The sequence below is a fragment of the Caretta caretta genome, chromosome 2, assembly GCF_965140235.1.
Source record: "Caretta caretta isolate rCarCar2 chromosome 2, rCarCar1.hap1, whole genome shotgun sequence".
Lineage (NCBI taxonomy): Eukaryota > Metazoa > Chordata > Testudines > Cheloniidae > Caretta > Caretta caretta.
This window is the reverse complement of record NC_134207.1, coordinates 260953321-260972664: the sequence shown is the minus strand read 5'-3', so window position 1 is coordinate 260972664 and position 19344 is coordinate 260953321. Positions and strand designations below refer to the sequence as shown.

The 19344-nt window shown below is 47.7% G+C and overlaps 1 protein-coding gene across 3 annotated transcripts in view; it reads left to right on the top strand.

Annotated features, from left to right (window-relative positions):
- The window catches only part of LOC125631165 (vasoactive intestinal polypeptide receptor 1-like), a 40519-nt gene extending 32756 nt beyond the window's left edge, over nucleotides 1-7763 (top strand). For 2 of the 3 annotated variants that reach the window (XM_048837439.2, XM_075126034.1), the window contains exons 10-13: nucleotides 618-709; nucleotides 1961-2090; nucleotides 4066-4107; nucleotides 7345-7763. In XM_048837439.2, the coding sequence (XP_048693396.1) occupies nucleotides 618-709; nucleotides 1961-2090; nucleotides 4066-4107; nucleotides 7345-7533 (453 nt within the window). In that variant the 3' untranslated portion in view covers nucleotides 7534-7763. The remainder of the gene's footprint in view (nucleotides 1-617; nucleotides 710-1960; nucleotides 2091-4065; nucleotides 4108-7344) is intronic. The other variant, XM_075126035.1, reaches the window with a different exon arrangement.
- Nucleotides 7764-19344: the final 11581 nt, after the last annotated feature.

Genomic DNA, 19344 nt, shown 5'->3' with positions numbered 1-19344 from the left:
TGCATGTTTAGGAAAAATTTGGCCATTGTATATGCGAGCAGGATTCTTGCTGACTTAAATTGTGTTGCAAGATCTGTTTTGTGGAACGTTATAGAAATGTGAATCGGTCAAATTTTTCAAACATGGGTGCCTAAAGATTAGCACCTACATCCATCATTAGGCATAACAAAAAATTGGTCTGATTTTCAGGGTCTGAGCAAGTAAACCTCCTATTCAAAGTCATTGTGGAAGCACATCATAATTGAAAATCAGATCATGTTTACCTAGGGTGACCAGATGTCCCGATTTTATAGGGACAGTCCTGATTTTTGGGTCTTTTTCTTATATAGGCTCCTATTATCCCCCACCCCCTGTCCAGATTTTTCACATTTGCTGTCTGGTCACCCTATGTTTACTTAGGTGCCTAAATAAGGATTTGGGGGTGTCACTTTAGGCATCTAAGATAGAAAATGTTGCCCTTATTATTTATTTGACTGTGTACAGATTGAGAACCAGATATTCAGTTGGCATAAATTGGCATAGCTGCTTTGATATGGATGGATCTATGTTGATTTGCACCCATTGAAGATACGGCTCAGTCTCCTAGGAAGCTTAGAAACCCGTTTTTCTCTTTGCAGATGAACTTTACTATATTTGTCAATGTGATCAGAATTCTGGTGCAGAAATTACAATCTCCAGAGGTCAGCGGCAGCCATTCTAGTCATTTTGTGTAAGTGACAATACATTTTTTGTGTTGGTTTCAGAGTAACAGCCGTGTTAGTCTGTATTCGCAAAAAGAAAAGGAGTACTTGTGGCACCTTAAATTGGTTAGTCTCTAAGGTGCCACAAATACTCCTTTTCTTTTTTTGTATTATCTCCCATTGGATCTGGTTTAAGATATTGTTTCCTGGGGGTGTCCCCCTGTGGCCTCTTTCTCAATAGTGGGGAAAGTAACTCCCAGAACAAAAAAACAAAGTCGAGTTGCCACTTTGTTTCTAAGGTATGAGCCGGTAGAAATCTGCCCTCTTTTTCTAGAGGCCCCAATATAAAGTCCTCTCTATGCTAGTCCACCAGCGAGGCCCAACTGAAAGCCCTGCACCTAACAAATTGTAATCAACTTCACACACTCTTAGGTTGCCACACAATTGGCCCCTCCTTTCTTCCTCACCTTTCTTATTTTATGCACATCAGCTATGGCCTGTAGTTGAATGAGCTCCAGATGCAACTGGTTCCCAGCTGTTTAACTCCTCCCATTCTGGTTCCATGCCCTTCGTGAGAGACTCAACCCTGCCAGCCTCTGTAATGGTCTCTTAGAAACCCGCAGGGGACTAGTTGGCTCATGGCTTTGGTAAGGCTGGAGAAATTTCAATACTAGATTGCCAGTCCAATTCAGCCCCAAAAGCATGTTTGATTATCTATGTAAAAGAGTTGGTGGCCTGCATCCATTTCAAAATGGACAGGTGGCTCCATCAGAAGAACCGCCATCATGCGTACCACAGACTAGCATCCATGCCTGTTGACACAGGAGAGAGCAAAAAGATTGCAAAGGCATAGAGAATGAACGACCCTATCGCCATTAGACATGGTGCACACACGTTGGCTTTGCCTGATCTGTAGATAAATTGAGGATTTAGGTCTTGTCTACATGGCGCAGCCTTGGGCACTCCGGCAATGAGATTTCTAAAGCACACTAATGGGTTGCGCATTAATTGGTCCGTCTGAATCCTGATGGTGCACACTAAAAGTTCCCTCCCGCACTTTAACTATTACACACCAGCAGGGTATACACAGACCAATGAATGTGCAGCATATTAGTGTGCTTTAGAAATCCCCTCTCCCCTCCCTCCATAGTGTGCATTGCTATGCCATGCGCACACGCCCTCAGTCTCCGTTCTGTTAGTTTCCCACCTTCCATTAAATTCATTGAAATGTTGTCAAGTGTGTCACATTTGTGTTTTTTTGTTTTTTTTTCATTTTCCAGGAGACTAGCTAAATCCACACTGCTCCTGATCCCACTCTTTGGAGTGCACTATATCGTGTTTGCGTTTTGCCCAGAAAGCACTGGATTGGAAGCTAGACTTTATATTGAGCTGGGCTTGGGCTCCTTTCAGGTATAATAAACAAAGACAGAATTAATAACTGTCCCAACCTTGCCCAATCCAGGGAGGGTGACTAAGTGCCTTACCTGGTGTCTCATGAAGCCTCGGGTGTCGATCAGAATGAGCTGCCTGACATTCAATCCAGATAAAACAGAGGTGATGAGAGTAGGTTAGGAGAAATAACATCAGTCTCTCTCCTTCCATTGGCAGTGCACCCACCGTTCACTATTTGAATTCTTAGTCTGTGGGTCCAGTTAGACCAACAACTGCTGTTACGTGATGAAGTAGCAGTTATGGCCAGGACCACTTTCTCTATCTTATCATGGCCAGAAGAGTATGGCTCTTCTTTTGGATGTAGACCTTGCTGCTTTCATCCATGCCTCTGTCACTTTGAGATTAGATGACTGCAATGCACACCTGGTGATGCTACACTTTAAGTATATTCAGAAGCTTTAAACTGGACTGGGATATGAACTGCCCATGCAGTGAACGTTACACCAATGTTCCGTGTTCTGCATGGCTACCTGTTGGCTTTGAGACAGAATTTTAAGGTGTTGCTTTTGACCCAGGTACACTTAAATTACCTGGGACCTGCCTATTTGAGAAACTACCTCTCTTGTGCCATATTGCTGGGGTTGCAATGAGTCACGGTGAACTAGCTGGCACTCCCTGGCTCTTGGCAAGGTTTTCACCCTGGAATGATCATCCTTTCTTGGTCAGAAATAGCCTGAATCTCTTAATGTTCTGGGCAAGCTGCCAGGCACTTGCGGGGCCGAGGGGGGTGGGGGTGGGGCCAGGGCCAGAAGGAGATCGGGCATGAGACAGGCTCTCTGCTGTGCTCTATCATGGCTGGATTTTGTTACATGGTTAGGCTGACAGTGATGTTTCCTTTTATTGCACAGTTTTGTAGGCAAACTGAAATGTTGTCAGGATACACGGGGCTATAGAGAGGCACCTCCTTGGCTTTAGAAATAGAAAGAAATACACCAGAACTGTAATTTTCAAAACTGTCTAAGTCACTTGGGAGCACAAGTCCCATTGAAAGCCATTGCTAAGTCATTTAGGAACTGTTGCAATTCCACCCTAAAGAAATATTTTGCCACAAACAGTGTCTATAAGGGAAACTGAAGTTTTTATAGCTTACTGTTTTTCAGCCTCTTTTGAATCAAATTATCGACACAGGCTGGGCACAGGTACTTACTGGTAAACTTGCAGCCCAAAGGAGAAAGCATGGGGTGGACATTTTGACCCCCAGAATTTAGCTGTCCTTATCCCATGGCGTGTCTACTCCAGATGCTCTCTATGATAGGCCCCAGGGAGGAACCAGGGGTCAGGGTACATACAGTCTGTTTGTTACAGAAAGATATTTTTAGGCTTCCGGGAGAACATTTAGGGGTGTATAAACAGAAGCAACTGTCTGTTCTCTTTTGGAAAATATCACACTGAAGTACTTAAAACACACTTTCATTACATAGCTGTGATTACATGACAGGTTTCTGATGATCTCACTGATGACAGTCTTTGCCATATTTATAAAGATGCTGTCAAAACTCTGCTGTATAATTATAGCCTTATAATTCACTGCTACATATTTTTAAAAAAAACCTTGGCCTGCCTAGGATTTCATGCCAAAACAGGGCTAGAACTCAGAGCCGCCTGCTCTAAAAAACACAGACCCTTGCTGCTTGAGCTAAAGGAGAATTCTGGTTAACTGCTCGCAATATAAGGGCTCCTCACATACACGTGAGCAGTTCTGATTATATCCATTAGAGGTAAGTGGTGCACATATGCAATGTCAGGGCCATGACAGTGTTTAGTCTGAATATGAAAGCCATATAAATACTGATTGGAAAAATTATGTTGTTGTGTGTCCTAATCAAAGTATTAATTAGGCTGACGTCACTCTACAATTATCTGTGCTCCAAGGCCTGCTTTGCGGAAGTTCACCTTTTTTAGAAATAACCTTTTTTTCCCCTTAATTTCCTAGGGCTTTGTTGTCGCTCTTCTATATTGCTTCTTAAATGGAGAGGTAAGTAGCAAGACATGCGATTGCATAAGACCTTTGAAAGTCAGGGCCTTCTATTGTTTTCCATGTGTTCCAATTTCCAGAATAGGCCATCGCGCTTTACTTTGATCGGCTCCTGAAAGCATGAAATAGCCTTATCTGTCTTCTTGCCTGTGTCTCTCTACTTTATCTAAATACATGTAATTCTGGTCTGCTACAGGAAGGCACAACATCAGCCTTGAACTAGTGACCCCTTGACAAGTGTCAGGGATTCCCCTGTCATGAGAAAGTGTGTTCAGTTAGTGTCTCTAGACACGTATCGGACCTCTGTTCAGCTTTTATTTCCTCTCGCAAGCTCTTTTCTTCTCCAGGGCAGCCTGTGTGGTTCCAGATACTCTTGTTCAATCTTATGCTTTATGTTCTTTGATTATTGCTAAGACTCTTGGCTACATTTTCCAAGATACATCATAAAGTGCCATCTGTTTTAAAAAGTGGCCGTTTCCCAAGGGAAGATGTGGGGATTTTTTATACTAGATATGTGCTTTATGGAGCTTGCAGTGCGAATGGCCAGATCTTACCTGAATTTGTCCCATAAAAAGAGTATTAAAAAGCCAACTAAGGCATAAGCAAATGTGGATGTTTCGGGTGGGATTTTCGAAAGCACCGAAGTAACTTGCGAGCATGGGTCCTATGGACTTCCAAAGTGATGGGTGTTCCTGAGTCACAAAGGGGCAGAGTCACAAAGGGGCAGAGTCACAAAGGTACACAGCACCTAGTTGCCTCTTTAGGCACCTAAGTCCAACATTTAGGCACCACTGACATTCTCAAAACAGCCACTCAGTTGTCACTTAAGCCTGCAGGTGCCTTAAATTCCCGCTGGTGGGCGTGTGCAAAGTTGCCAAAGCCCTGATGTAACAGCTAATGAGCTACTTGGAGCCCCCTCTCAATCCTCGCATGATTCTCAAACTGGGTGTTGCCTTGCCTGTGCCCCCAGAGGAGCCTGATTGCAGGGGTATAGAGTTTAAGGCCACAAGGGACCTCTCCTCATCTAGTCTGACCTCCTGTATATGACAGGCCACTTAGACCCTGCACACTAAACCCAGTACCCAAAGTGAGACCAAAGTGTGAAAGCCCACAGGCAGAGAACAGGAGGGACCGAGGTGCACCAGTACTCAAGGCCCCCACAATAGCAGGGAAATGACTGAGAGATATACCCAGATAATCCTGGCAAGTGACCTGCCTCAACATGCTGCAGAGAAAGGCAAACCGCACTCCGCTCCCCAAGATTACTGCCAGTCTGACCGAGGGGGAAAATTGCTTCCTGACCCCTGCCGGTAGCTGGCTGAAATCCTGAAGCATGAGCTTTAAGAACATAAGAGGCAAACTGGAAGTGAGCCCCAGAGCTGTTGAGCCATGCCCTCTATCATCACAAGCAATCCCATCATACAATCACACTCAAAAATTTGTCCAGGACTCTCTTAAAACTAATGAAATTGTTTGCCCCCACAACTCCTATTAGAAGGCTGTTCCAGAACCTCACCTGGTTAGAAACCGTCTTTTAATATCCAGTCTGAGTTTCTTCACAGCCGGTACATAACCATTGGATCCTGTGCTAATGTAATGCCAACAGACCCCAGTTGTCGAGATCGAACCTGGGACCTCTGGAGCTAAATACATGAGCCTCTACTGCATGAGTTAAAACCCACATGCCTCTTAGCTAAGGCTCTAGCAGACTCATTAATCTCTAAGTGGTCTCAGTGCCGTGAGAGGGGACAGAGCACCACACCTAGGAAGTGCGTGGGTTACACTAAGATTGCCCTTTAGCTTACCCCACAATGTATTTATAGAGACCAGTCATATCCCTCCTCAGTCTCCTTGGCGCATGCCTACAGGATTGGGCCCCAAACAAAAGGCAGCTCCAGGAGTGTGTCCTAATAGCCCATAGACCATTGGGCTATAGCATCAACCCCCGCCCCCTCTGGCCAACAAGTGAGTGCCCCACCCCTGAACACCCAATGCAGGCTGGTTGGGGTATACAGCTAGGATGTAGTGACCAGCAGTCATGTCCATGCTCCAAATCAGGCAGAGTAGGGATCTGAATTCAGGTTTCCCAGGTGAGTGATTTAGCCATTTGGCTGCTGGCTTTGATGGGATGGGGGCATAGGTGCCGACTTTGTAATATGCCGGGGGGTGCTCCCTCTGGCTCCTCTCCAGACCCCGCTCCCACTCCACCCCTTCACCCAAGGCGCTGCCCCCCTACCCTGCCTCTTCCCGCTCTGTTCTGCCCCCAAGTGTGCCCCACCCTTGCTCCTCCCCTCTGCCCCCCCAGAGCCTCCTGCACACCATGGAACAGCTGATTGTGGTGGGCAGGAGGCACTGGAGGTAAGGGGGAGGCGCTGATGGGGGGGGCTGCCAGTGGGTGCTAGGCAACCACCATTTTTTTCCTGTGGGTGCGTCCGTGGGTGGTCCGTGACTTCTGCAACCTCCGTGACAGACCTGGAACCCTAGCTATAATGTATAGACCATACATAGATGATATGAATAGTATAGAATTTCTGTCACTGGAGGTTTTTAAGAACAGGTTAGACAAACACCTGTCAGGAATGGTCTATTTATTACATTGTCCTGCCTTGAGTGCAGGGAACTGGACTAGATGACCTACCGAGGTCCCTTCCAGTCCTCCACACATCTATGATTCAAAGGTATTGACGGCAGCCACTGCAGACGCATTTCCGTGGCTATCAGAGTATGGGGGGTATGTGAGAGAGAGAGAGAGAGAGTGAGAGTGATGGCAGTACCTACAATGTGCTAGGCATTATCCAGACAGAGGTTAGGGGAAAGGGGACATAAAAAGACTAATCCACTCAAGTCACCTCTATTCGTTGTAACAGGGCTGAAGTGGGTCTTTTCAGACGGACTTAGATTTGGACAGGCTAAGGGCCTCGTGGATGAGCTCCAGCAGGTGTTACCACAACTTGGTGGCCCCATGGAATAAAGCACAAAAACCATTGTGTTAGGACCTGACAAACAGAGGGATGACAGGTGGAGGTGGGTGGTGGGGGACACTAAAACTGGGGCCTGAGCGCTTTTGAAAATCAATCACTTGTTTAGGCACCTAGATCTGGATTTGGAAACCTTACACTGGGCAGGTATTTTTTAAAAAATCTTAGCCTCAGTGTGAAGTTGGAATAGCCACATTAGTTCTATGTCCAATTCTTTGGCCCGTCTCCCCCTCCCCCCTCTTTTCGTGCTTTTCCTTAGGTTCAGGCTGAATTAAGGAAGCGCCTGCAGAAGTGGCAGTATCAAGAGTACCTGAACTTCACCCGCAAACCTCGGACCATGTCTAGAGAAAACAGCCCCGTTAACTATGTCACTCAGTTATCACTGCTTGAAAAAATCAGCCCTAAGAGGAAAACGTCCATCTACCGGAATGGCACGTCCTCCGTGTGAGCCTCCCAGAGCAAGCGGAGCTGTTGCAGAGTGGTCTCCTGAAAAATTAAAGGAGGGATGGCCAAGATGGAGTCTCTGTAGGGTGACCGTATTTCCCTATGCTGAATACGGGACACCGGGTAGAATTATTTGTATTCAAGCCGTTCAGTGGCAATCAGTCAGAACTATGCAGGGCAAACGTTCAAATTAACATCAAGTCGACTGAGCCCCCGTTAAAAAGAAATACCGGAGTTTGATTCTTTTTATTTACCTTCTTATCTTTAAGGCTCTAGGGTTTACACAGGGAGGGGTGACTCACACATACTCCCGTAGGCCTCTCTCCCATGGTGGGGGGGGGTGACTGACTGACCTGACCCTCCCTGCCTGGTGCTCTCTGCTCTCCATGCCTGGCTGGGCCCCTGGGACGGACCTGCTTCTCCTGGTACCTGGTGCCGCGTCTTCCCAAGGTGACACGTGGGGTCACATGCCCCCCCCCCGTCCCAGATTTTGCCAGGGTTCACACCAGAATGTGGCCAGCGGCAGTCTTTCGGCACTGTATGGGAGGGAAGGGATGGGAGCTGCTTCTCACCGCTGGGGAGGAAGAGAGGGGAAGGGATGGCCTGGCCCTTGTCTTTGCAGAGCTCATTTCTCCTCTCCTCCCCCTGTCCTCCCCCTGTGGCTGGAAGCAGCTTCTCCCTCCCTGCCCACAATGCCCCCACTGACATAACCCAATCACCTCCTGTTCCCCCACCCCACCCCCCAGCTACAGCATGGGCAGGAAGGGGTTAAGCCCTAGGTTGCATTGTGCACCAGGGCCCAGTGGATTCAGCGAACTCAGCCAGGGAGGTGGCTCAGCAGGGGAGGGTGCCTAGGGGAGGGAGCAGCCCTGCACTCCCTGGGGGCAGGCGGGGGGGTAGGAGATGAAGATGGTGGTCAGCCCCTGCCTGGAGGGGGCTGCTGTGGAGCCTGCAGGTCAAGGCGTGAACAGGCTGGAAATCGCTTCCCCCCACTCCAGAGCTTAGCTGAAGGGCAGAGAAGCTTCCCCATGCCAGCGCTGTGCGGGGCTTTGGCATATGCAGGGTTTGGCTCCTTCTGGCCAGCGCCCCAGGCCAGAGGGTCTTAGGTTTTCCTGGGGCGTCGGCCCAGCCAGAGGCAGTGGGGGAAGGAAGGAGCCTGCTGGCCAGGCTGCTGGTGAGCTGAGCAGTCCCACCAGGGGCTGGTTCTCTGCCCAGCGCTGGGAGCAGGATGCACCTCGTGGGGGGGATAGGGAGGAGCAGCAGGGTTGGCGTGGGTGAAGGGGCAAAGCAGGGAGAGGACAGCGAGAGGGGGAACGCATAAAGGGCTGACTGGTGGGCAGCAGAGGTGACATGTAACTGGTCACTACCTGGCACCTGCCCGCACTCACCAACCACCAGTGCTGGCCGGAAATGGACTGGGGGGCTGGGTCTTGCTGGCTGTGAGCTGGCATGCAGCAGGGGCTGCACTGAAGGACCAGCAGGGGGAGCGGCCAGACCCACATGCTGCATCTTTGCCCCGCCGCCAACCTTGCAGACCCACCCCCATCGCCGGCCACTGGACCGCCCCCCACTCGACGCTGGTGAGAGGGCGGCTGGCAAGCAGGGATCTGGCCAGCAGCAGGAGTGGGGGGGGGAGACAGAAAATATGGGACAATTTGCCTGTTTTTAAGAAAAAGTCAGGACACCTGCAGGAAGGCTTAAATATGGGACTGTCCCTTTAAAAATGGGACATCTGGTCACCCTATTTCTCTGTGGATCCTCATGGTGGAACTTCTTGTCCCAGACATCTCTCACTCTTCACTGCAAAGTCCACGTCTCAGGATTGGGGCCTTTGCCAAGTGCTTTGCATTTAATCCCGTGATCTAGAAATGCAAAGCGTGTGTTAACGCTTGTTGGAAGGCATCATCACAATACGGCCCTGACCCACAGCCCATTCAGATCAAAGGGAGCCTTTCCAAAGGGTTCAAGCCCTATATCTCTAGTTCCCTCACTAAGACTAGAGAGTACCTGGCTAGACTCCCTCCCAACCAAGTAATTCAGATCATCTCTTTGTTAATTGAAATCTTACCTTTCAGTTCCAGCAACCCTAATGTTCTCTGTAAGGGGCCATCCCCTTATGCTATGTCTGCCCTGGGCACTGCGTCAGCTCTTCTTGTAAAAGAGCATCCTTTTGATCCTTTGTCTAAAATTCTCATCGCTTAATGTGAGCAACTGGAAACGGATTTGTGGTTTCTTTATACTGCAGATGTAGGCACATAAAATAAAAATAACAATGGCTGATGTGGCGTAGTAATATTTATATCTTCAGATGGAAAATTAAATAAGCTAGACGTATATTTTCGACTATGGATCAATTTTAAGGCAGGGAAATAAAGATTTACAGCTATGACCTCTTCACTGTAGACAAGACTTTCCTACAAAAGCCCCCTTCCTGCAGTTGAAGTCAATGCAACTGTGTGTCATCGGTGGGGCACCACAGCAGGATCGGGGCCATATGGCAGACACCTAGCTGCACACATAGGAGTGGAAAAGACCTACTGGGTCAAGACTAGTGCCACTGCAAGAAGCATCCTCAGATAATCCCATTCATACGCTGATCAAGCTCCTTTTTAAAACTGGTTTGGTGTCTTGCCCTCGCTACTGCAATTGAGAGGCTGCTCCAGAACCTCACTCTTCTGATGGTTATAAACCTTCAGGTTTCCAGCCTAAATTTATTGATGGCCGTTCCATCTCCATCTGTTCTTAAGAGCTCCTCTGAGAGTTGAACCCAGGGCCACGTAGACCCGAAGTGAGACAGCCCTCTACCCCAACACATGAAAGTTTACTCAAGTAAGTTGTTGCATTAATTTTTATAGGGCTGCTCACATGAGTCAGGTTACCCCTGTGCCCAAGTGTTTGTGGGAGTCGGCCCTAATGGCCACAGAGGTTGAGGGGAGCTGTGCCCTCAGTTTCATATGGACCAGGAGTTTCATATGGACCAACAATAAATAGTTTGAGCTTTATGGGGTAACGTTCTCCCAAGAGCAGTTTTCCCTCAGTTTCCTGGTCTTTCCCCTCTTCTCCCACCCATGGCCGATTACACAGGGCGGCCAAGTGTAAGCCATCTTGTGTGACACACACACCCAAGCCACAGTAGTGCCCACAGAACAGAAAACTTCCCTGCTGGAGCCAAATACGGAAGGGGCAGGGGTGGCAAGCAGCGTTGGTGGCCATTGGGACAAGATGAAGTGGTACTTTTCCTGCACCCCTAGCCTCAAGCGCGTCCTACAGTGCCCTAGGCAACCCCAACACCATGCTGTAGCCGTAGCTCCCCTCCCAGCCACTCCCACCAGACACGCCTCACCCAACTTCCTCCAAGAGACTGCCACCCTCCCCACCAGGCTCCCCAGCTCCCCCAGCCTCCCATCCTGCTTCCCCCAAGACACTGCCTCCCAGACACCATTATTGCCCCAGCCACCCCAACAGGCTTCCCCAGCCAGCCCCCCCCCCCCCCCCCAAATATCCAGCAATGGTCTTCCTCTTCACCACAATCTACCTAATACTTCCAGACACTCTCTAGCACCTCTCCCCACACATGCCAAGTTTTGTGCACCTCTGTGTCCTACCCCTGCCACTGCTTAGGTCAGGGTTTATTGACCGTAAGCAGAAGCTTAGGGTTATACGAATAACTGTTTGCAAATGTGCAAACTACCTTAATATATAATTTGCATCAACTGTCACCCCTGGATCAGTGCAAAACTTGCCCCTGACTATGTTAACAACCTGTACGACTCATCGGGGTAGAGACTAGTCTATGATTTGAATGGCTGTTGGCCCCGTCTTCACTAGCAACATGAAAATATTGGGGGCTGGGGGGACATGAAGCGTCATATCAGAGCCTAAACAACGTAAACGGGTTTTTCACAGAGACTAACACTGAAATGCGGTTCCTGCGTGTGGGGAGGTGCTACCACCTTGTGGTGTATGTTTGTAAGCAGTTCTAGAATATGCGAAGATACGGAGAGCAATACACAAAGCTAGGTAGGCAGGCACATTTGGAGTGCCTAAACACAGAAAGGTTTCAGAGTAGCAGCCATTGAACCTATTTCCCCACATTAAGTATCCACACACCTTTCTGTCAACTGTCTAAATGAGCCATCTTGAGTATCACGACAAACTTTTTCTTTCTCCTGCTGATAATAGCTCACCTTAACTACAGGTTTCAGAGTAACAGCCGTGTTAGTCTGTGTTTGCAAAAAGAAAAGGAGGACTTGTGGCACCTTAGAGACGAACCAATTTATTTGAGCATGAGCTTTCGTGAGCTACAGCCCACTTCATCGGATGCATACTGTGGAAAGTACAGAAGATGTTTTTATACACACAAACCATGAAAAAAATGGGTGATTATCACTACAAAAGGTTTTCTCTCCCCCGCCACCCCACTGTCCTGCTGGTAATAGCTTATGTAAAGTGATCACTCTCCTATTACCAGCAGCAGAGTGAGTTTGTGGGGGGGGGGGGCGGAGGGTGAGAAAACCTGGATTTGTGCTGGAAATGGCCCAACTTGATGATCACTTTAGATAAGCTATTACCAGCAGGACAGTGGGGTGGGAGGAGGTATTGTTTCATGGTCTCTGTGTGTATATAATGTCTGCTGCAGTTTCCACGGTATGCATCCGATGAAGTGAGCTGTAGCTCACGAAAGCTCATGCTCAGATAAATTGGTTAGTCTCTAAGGTGCCACAAGTACTCCTTTTCTTTTTGCGAATACAGACTAACACGGCTGTTACTCTGAAACCTCTCCTTACAATGTGTATGATAATAAAGGTGGGCCATTTCCAGCACAAATCCAGGGTTTAACAAGAACGTCTGAGGAAGGGGGGGGGGGGTTGGAAAAAAACAAGGGGAAATAGGTTACCTTGCATAATGACTTAGCCACTCCCAGTCTCTATTCAAACCTAAGTTAATTGTATCCAATTTGCAAATGAATTCCAATTCAGCAGTCTCTCGCTGGAGTCTGGATTTGAAGTTTTTCTGTTGTAATATCGCAACTTTCATGTCTGTAATCGTGTGACCAGAGAGATTGAAGTGTTCTCCGACTGGTTTATGAATGTCATAATTCTTGACATCTGATTTGTGTCCATTTATTCTTTTACGTAGAGACTGTCCAGTTTGGCCCATGTACATGGCAGAGGGGCATTGCTGGCACATGATGGCATATATCACATTGGTAGATGTGCAGATGAATGAGCCTCTGATAGTGTGGCTGATGTGATTAGGCCCTGTGATGGTGTCCCCTGAATAGATATGTGGACACAGTTGGCAATGGGCTTTGTTGCAAGGATAGGTTCCTGGGTTAGTGGTTCTGTTGTGTGGTATGTGGTTGTTCGTGAGTATTCACTTCAGGTTGCGGGGCTGTCTGTAAGCAAGGACTGGCCTGTCTCCCAAGATTTGTGAGAGTGATGGGTCGTCCTTCAGGATAGGTTGTAGATCCTTGATGATGCGTTGGAGAGGTTTTAGTTGGGGGCTGAAGGTGACGGCTAGTGGCGTTCTGTTATTTTCTTTGTTAGGCCTGTCCTGTAGTAGGTGACTTCTGGGAACTCTTCTGGCTCTATCAATCTGTTTCTTCACTTCCGCAGGTGGGTATTGTAGTTGTAAGAATGCTTGATAGAGATCTTGTAGGTGTTTGTCTCTGTCTGAGGGGTTGGAGCAAATGTGGTTTTATCGTAGAGCTTGACTGTAGACAATGGATTGTGTGGTGTGGTCTGTATGAAAGCTGGAGGCATGTAGGTAAGCATAGCGGTCAGTAGGTTTCCGGTATAGCGTGGTGTTTATGTGACCATCGTTTATTAGCACTGTAGTGTCCAGGAAGTGGATCTCTTGTGTGGACTGGACCAGGCTGAAGTTGATGGTGGGATGGAAATTGTTGAAATCATGGTGGAATTCCTCAAGGGCTTCTTTTCCATGGGTCCAGATGATGAAGATGTCATCAATATAGCGCAAGTAGAGTAGGGGTGTTAGGGGACAAGAGCTGAGGAAGCGTTGTTCTAAGTCAGCCATAAAAATGTTGGCATACTGTGGGGCCATGCGGGTACCCATAGCAGTGCCGCTGATTATCCCACCTTGATTATCATACACATTGTAAGGAGAGTGATCACTTTAGATAAGCTATTACCAGCAGGAGAGTGGGGTGGGGGGAGAGAAAACCTTTTGCAGTGATAATCACCCATTTTTTTCATGGTTTGTATGTATAAAAACATCTTCTGTACTTTCCACAGTATGCATCCGATGAAGTGAGCTGTAGCTCACGAAAGCTCATGCTCAAATAAATTGGTTCGTCTCTAAGGTGCCACAAGTACTCCTTTTCTTTTTGTAAATACAGAAAGTGCCTAAATGTCAACAGAACATTGGCCTTGGCATACGCAGATACTTCAGTGGGGGCGAGGCGGGGGGGTGGGGTGGGGAGGGACATGGGACATTCACATTTCTCCCATCTGGCTTAAATAAAATTTAAACAATTTCTAGACCACTGTCTGTCTGCCAACCAGTGGGTTGTGACTCCTGGGGCAGATCATAAAATGCAACTGGGCAGATCACAAAGTGTTGAAAAATCCAAAGCGAAGAAACCGTTGCTCCTCCAGTCACCCCCCCTGTCCTTCAAGGTCAAGCGCTTTCTGTCAAGCTCTCAAATCTCTCTCACTCACACCCACCCACCCCTCAGTTACATAGGGCTAGTATTGTTAACATGGAGCATTTTAGTTTTCATCTTACTTTTATCACGCCTGTAAGAGGGGCCTGGTGATTTTTTTGACAGCGTAACGGTGTGCCCAGCTGACCTGACTGAACAACAGGCTGACCCAAGCCTTGTGCTGTCCCCGCCCCTCCGTGGGGTGAATTTTGCTCCTAGCTTTGTGGGCAAGCCCTCCTGTCTGACCCAACAGCATTTTCACATTGAGACAAGGGTTTACACGTCACACAACTGGCCCCTTTTCATCACACTTCAAGATACAGCCTGGTGTGTAGCTAAAATATAGCCCTCATGGGCCCACAGCTGGGCTGTGCTAAAACAACTGGGCCCAGCTCTTGCCGACTCAAACTGGCCATGAAGTTGGCTTACCCAGACACTAATGCCTGACCCTTAAGAGAGGGATCCTCAAGCTGTGTACATATGAAGGCCTCCTCCCCACCAGCACACACACACCCAATACCAATGCCTTACCTGTAGCTAGCAACTGAGGCACAGGGATGTGACTGGCGCACCCCTGTGACCTGGCACTTACCAGTTGTCATAAAAACATGTGGGTCCCTAGGTCAGAGCCCAGGCTGTGAGCAGTCAGCCTAGTGGTTAGAGTCAGAAGCCAGGAAATTTCGCATACCCATTTCTCCCCGAGCTGAGCCAACACCTCTTCAGCCATAGCAGGGGGTCTGCCCTATCTAGTTACAGTCGAGCGGCTTTGGGCATGCTGCTGTATTATTAATGCAGGCAAAAGTGTTGATAAGGGACCTGCTTTGTGGTTTCTTTTACTGAGCATTAATCTCCTGAGTTAGATAATACTGGTCTAGAGAACACTTAGTCCTGCCATGAGTGCAGGGGACTGGACTAGGTGACTTCTCGAGGTCCCTTCCAGTCCTACTGTTCGATGATTAGATGCTGCCATATTGGAACCTGGCCTCATTCAGACCTGGTTTCACATAGCAGTTTTCTGTAGTTCTCCTACAGGGTAACTAGCTGCATGACCCGGTATAGGATTTCTTTGTGATGGGCTGAGCACCGGCAAAGCTTGTCGTTTTTCATTTTCTTGTCTGTCATAAGGATTGGCTGTTGTGTCCAGAAGAATTCACCCCTGAGCAGGGAGCCACTGTAGCATCTCAATCCCATTGAGAAACAGATTTTCTCCTGACCTTGGCTAGCTGGTTTGCACAAAACCTAGCCGGTCAATCACATTCTTCTACTTCACCCACTATGCCTGTGTCACTAGTTTATTTTGCACATCCTAATCTACACCCTTTGGTTTAATTTATGGCCTGTGCATTGTCATAGCTGAAGTCATTCTCCTGATTGTTTAACCCACCCGGCAGCCATTGCCATGCTCAGCAGCTGCCTCAGCTACCAGAAGCTGCCCCTTTGGGAGAGGAAGGTTGACAAATGCACTCACAGTTTATACCAGGGAGAAAAGGTTGGTGATTTGGGCCCCGATCCTCAAATGTATTAGGCACCTACCGCCAGAGCCATCCCACCCATAGGACGAACCGGGGCAACCGCCCCAGACCCCATGCTTTGGGGGGCCCCCGCACTTTGTGGGGGCCCCCATGTTTTGGGACGCAGGGTCCAGGGTGGCCTGGAGGGTTAGTGGGGGGCCTGGTGCCAGTAGCAGCAAGCGACCCAGCCTCAGCCCGTCCCGCTGGCTCCCGGGTCGCTCGGGAGAGGGGGCGGAAGCCGGAAAGAGGCAGGGCAGGGAAAGGGGCTTGGGGAAAAGGGTGGAATGGGGGCAGGGCGGACCAGGGGTGGGAAGAGGTCAAGTGGGACTTGAGGGAAGGGACGGGGACAGTGCAGAGCAGGGGTGGAAAGAGGCGTGGCAGGGTGGAGCCGGGGCGGGGTTTGGGGAAGGGGTGGAGTGGGGGTGGGGCATGGGGCGGAGGGGAAAGTGTTGTCCTGGGCCCTGAATCCCCCTAGGGATGGCCCTGCCTACCACCAATTTAAATCCATGAGAGTTAGGTGCATAAATACTTTTGAGGCTCTGGACCTTGGGGCCTTTCAGCTCGGCTATTGATTCAATACTTGTCTCTTTCTTTTAAAGTAAACTGCTAACATATGACCAGGTGGCTGCATATTTAATGTGCTATGTGTGTGAGCTGGCTAATGTGGTGTAATGTTAAAAGCATTCTATAAGACCAGAAGAATAACACGGGAGGAGACCAGGCCACCAAAAAATTGGTGATAGCGATTGTCTTAGCAAAACATGTTTAAAGTCCTGGAAAAAATCTCCTCCATATTATAAACCAAGACTTTGGGGCGAACAAAAGTGGGAGAGTTTATACGGTCACATATATGCTGTACATGCCTTAGGACTTCTCATGGAGAGGTCAATCCAAAATGGATGGGCCAGATCAACTGACTTCATTTACCAAGCAAATCATTATCGCATTGTTAGTATTTGCCAATCAGGCCTTCCAAACACTGTGGAACGATGGTGGCTACAGGATGCTCAGACAGGAGCTGGAGAACCAAGACTCCTGGGATGAGATTCACAAAGGTGTTCAAGTGCCTATTTAACTCAGTGGAGTCAAAGGCGATTCATTGCCCTTGTAGATCTCACTCCTGAGTGCTCAGAGAATGTCAGTAAATTTGGTAATGCCTAGTGAATCCTGTATATTGGTGTAAAGCAACAATCCATGCGTCTTACTGTGATCGTGCTCTTCATGTAAAACTTTCACCAATAAACTGTAACTTATCTACAACATCTTTTTGAGTGCCCACATTTGCCAAGCACCCAGCCTAGTTATAGGATTTCTAATCTGGCTTGATGTATACTAAGCATAAAGAACAAGTCTCCTTAGCTGGTGGAATTGGGCCCAGCTCCATGGACTTCAACAGAGAGATGTCCCTTTATACCAGCTGAGGATCTGGACCAAAATATGTGTATCTTGGCTTGATTGTCAGCTACAAACATGTACCCATCACGGAAGGACAGGCATTGTTTGAGACAGGCCAAGGAAGGGTAGCTAAAGGAAGAAATTGAGAGTGTGAAGACAGAAGGGAACAGTTCAGAAGAGTCTGTTGGCCTGTGACATCCTCAGCAAAGAATGTGGTGGGAGCCTCATGTCTTAGCATGTTTCAAACTTGACTGGACAAAATGCCTGAAATTATTATGTGCAACAAACCTCTTTGACAGGGAAAGCAACTGGGTCACATAGTAGAGCTGCTCCACTTCGTGTTTCTAGGCTCTACTGTGAATGTATGGGGTCTTACATTTCCAGAGCAATAGTAGACCATATTCAGCCCTAGTCTAGCTCCACTTGATTCCACCTTTGACAAGATACCTCACCAAAGGCTCTAAAGCAAAGTAAGCTGTCATGGGATAAGAGAGAAGGTCCTCTCCCGGATTGGTAACTGGTTAAAAGACAGGAAATAAAGCGTAGGAATAAATGGTCAGTTTTCAGAATGGAGGTAAATAGTGGAGTCCCCCAGGGGTCTGTACTGGGCCCAGTCCTATTCAATATATTCATAAATGATCTGAAAAAAGGGGTAAGCAATGAGGTGGCAAAATTTGCAGATGATACAAAACTGCTCAAGATAGTTAAGTCCAAAACAGACTGCGAAGAGCTACAAAGGGATCTCACATAGCTGGGTGATGGCAACAAAATGGCTGATGAAATCCAATGTTGCCAAGTGCAAAGTAATCCACATTGGAAAACATAATCCCAACAGTACATATAAAATGATGGGGTATAAATTAGCTGTAAACCACTCAAGAGAGAGATCTTGGAGTCATTGTGGATAGTTCACGAAAGCTTATGCTCAAATAAATTTGTTAGTCTCTAAGGTGCCACAAGTCCTCCTTTTCTTTTTTCTCTGAAAAGAGCCACACAATGCACAGCATCAGTCAAAGAAGCGAACAGAATGTTGGGAATCATTAAGAAAGGGATAGATAATAAAACAGAAAATATCATATTGCCTCTATATAAATCTATGGTACATCCACCTCTTGAATACTGCATGCAGACAGATATGGTCACCCATCTCAAAAAAGATATATTGGAATTGGAAAAGGTTCAGAAAAGGGCAACAAAAATGATTAGGGTATGAAAGAGCTTCCGTATGAGGAGAGATTAATAAGACTGGGACTTTTCATCTTGGAAAAGAGATGACTAAGGGGGATATGATAGAGGTCTATAAAATCATGACTAGTGTGGAGAAAGTAAATAAGAAGGTATTATTTACTCCTTCTCATAACACAAGAACTAGGGGGTCACCAAATGAAATTAATAGGCAGCAGGTTTAAAATAAACAAAAGGAAGTATTTCTTCACACAATGCACAGTCAACTTATGGAACTCTTTGCCAGAGGATGTTGTGAAGGCCAAGACTATAACAGGGTTCAAAAAAGAACTAGATAAGTTCATGGAGGATAGGTCCCTCAATGGCTATTAGCCAGGATTGGCAGGGATGGTGTCCCTAGCCCCTGTTTGCCAGAAGCTGGGAATGGGCGACAGGGGATGGATCACTTAATGATTACTTGTTCTGTTCATTCCCTCTGGGGCACCTGCCATTGGCTACTGTTGGAAGACAGGATACTGGGCTCGATGGACCTTTGGTCTGACCCAGTAAGGCCATTGTTCATGGTTTAAACCAAGAATGCCCGTTGCCCATTGATAGCAAAGGACTTATGCCTGCATACTCCAGGACTGAGTTTGTCAGACAGCAGCCAAAGACTGGTAGGGTGGGCTCTGTGTGGGACCCAGGGACCCATTGGTGCCAAATGGCAGTGGGCATGGGGTGCGTAGGGATTTACAGTCATGCCCTGGGTTGGGTATACGCATATTAGTTCACCAAAGGGTGGCATGTGAGGTCTCCATTGAGAGCCAGTAGCCCACTGGTTGACATAATGATTGTGAAATGTATGTATGGCTAATATTTAAGGGCTTACGTATGTGTACTGAACATTATATTCTTAAGGACTTGGAGTTGTCAAGTCACCAGGAGGTGATGTACCTTGGAAATGTTCCTTTTAGGGAGGAGATATCTGATGCCTATCTCCCTGTCTGGTCATTTGACTATTGTCCATTGCAGTGGATTCAACCTGTGGTCGGCAGACCCCTTGGTATCCACAGACTGT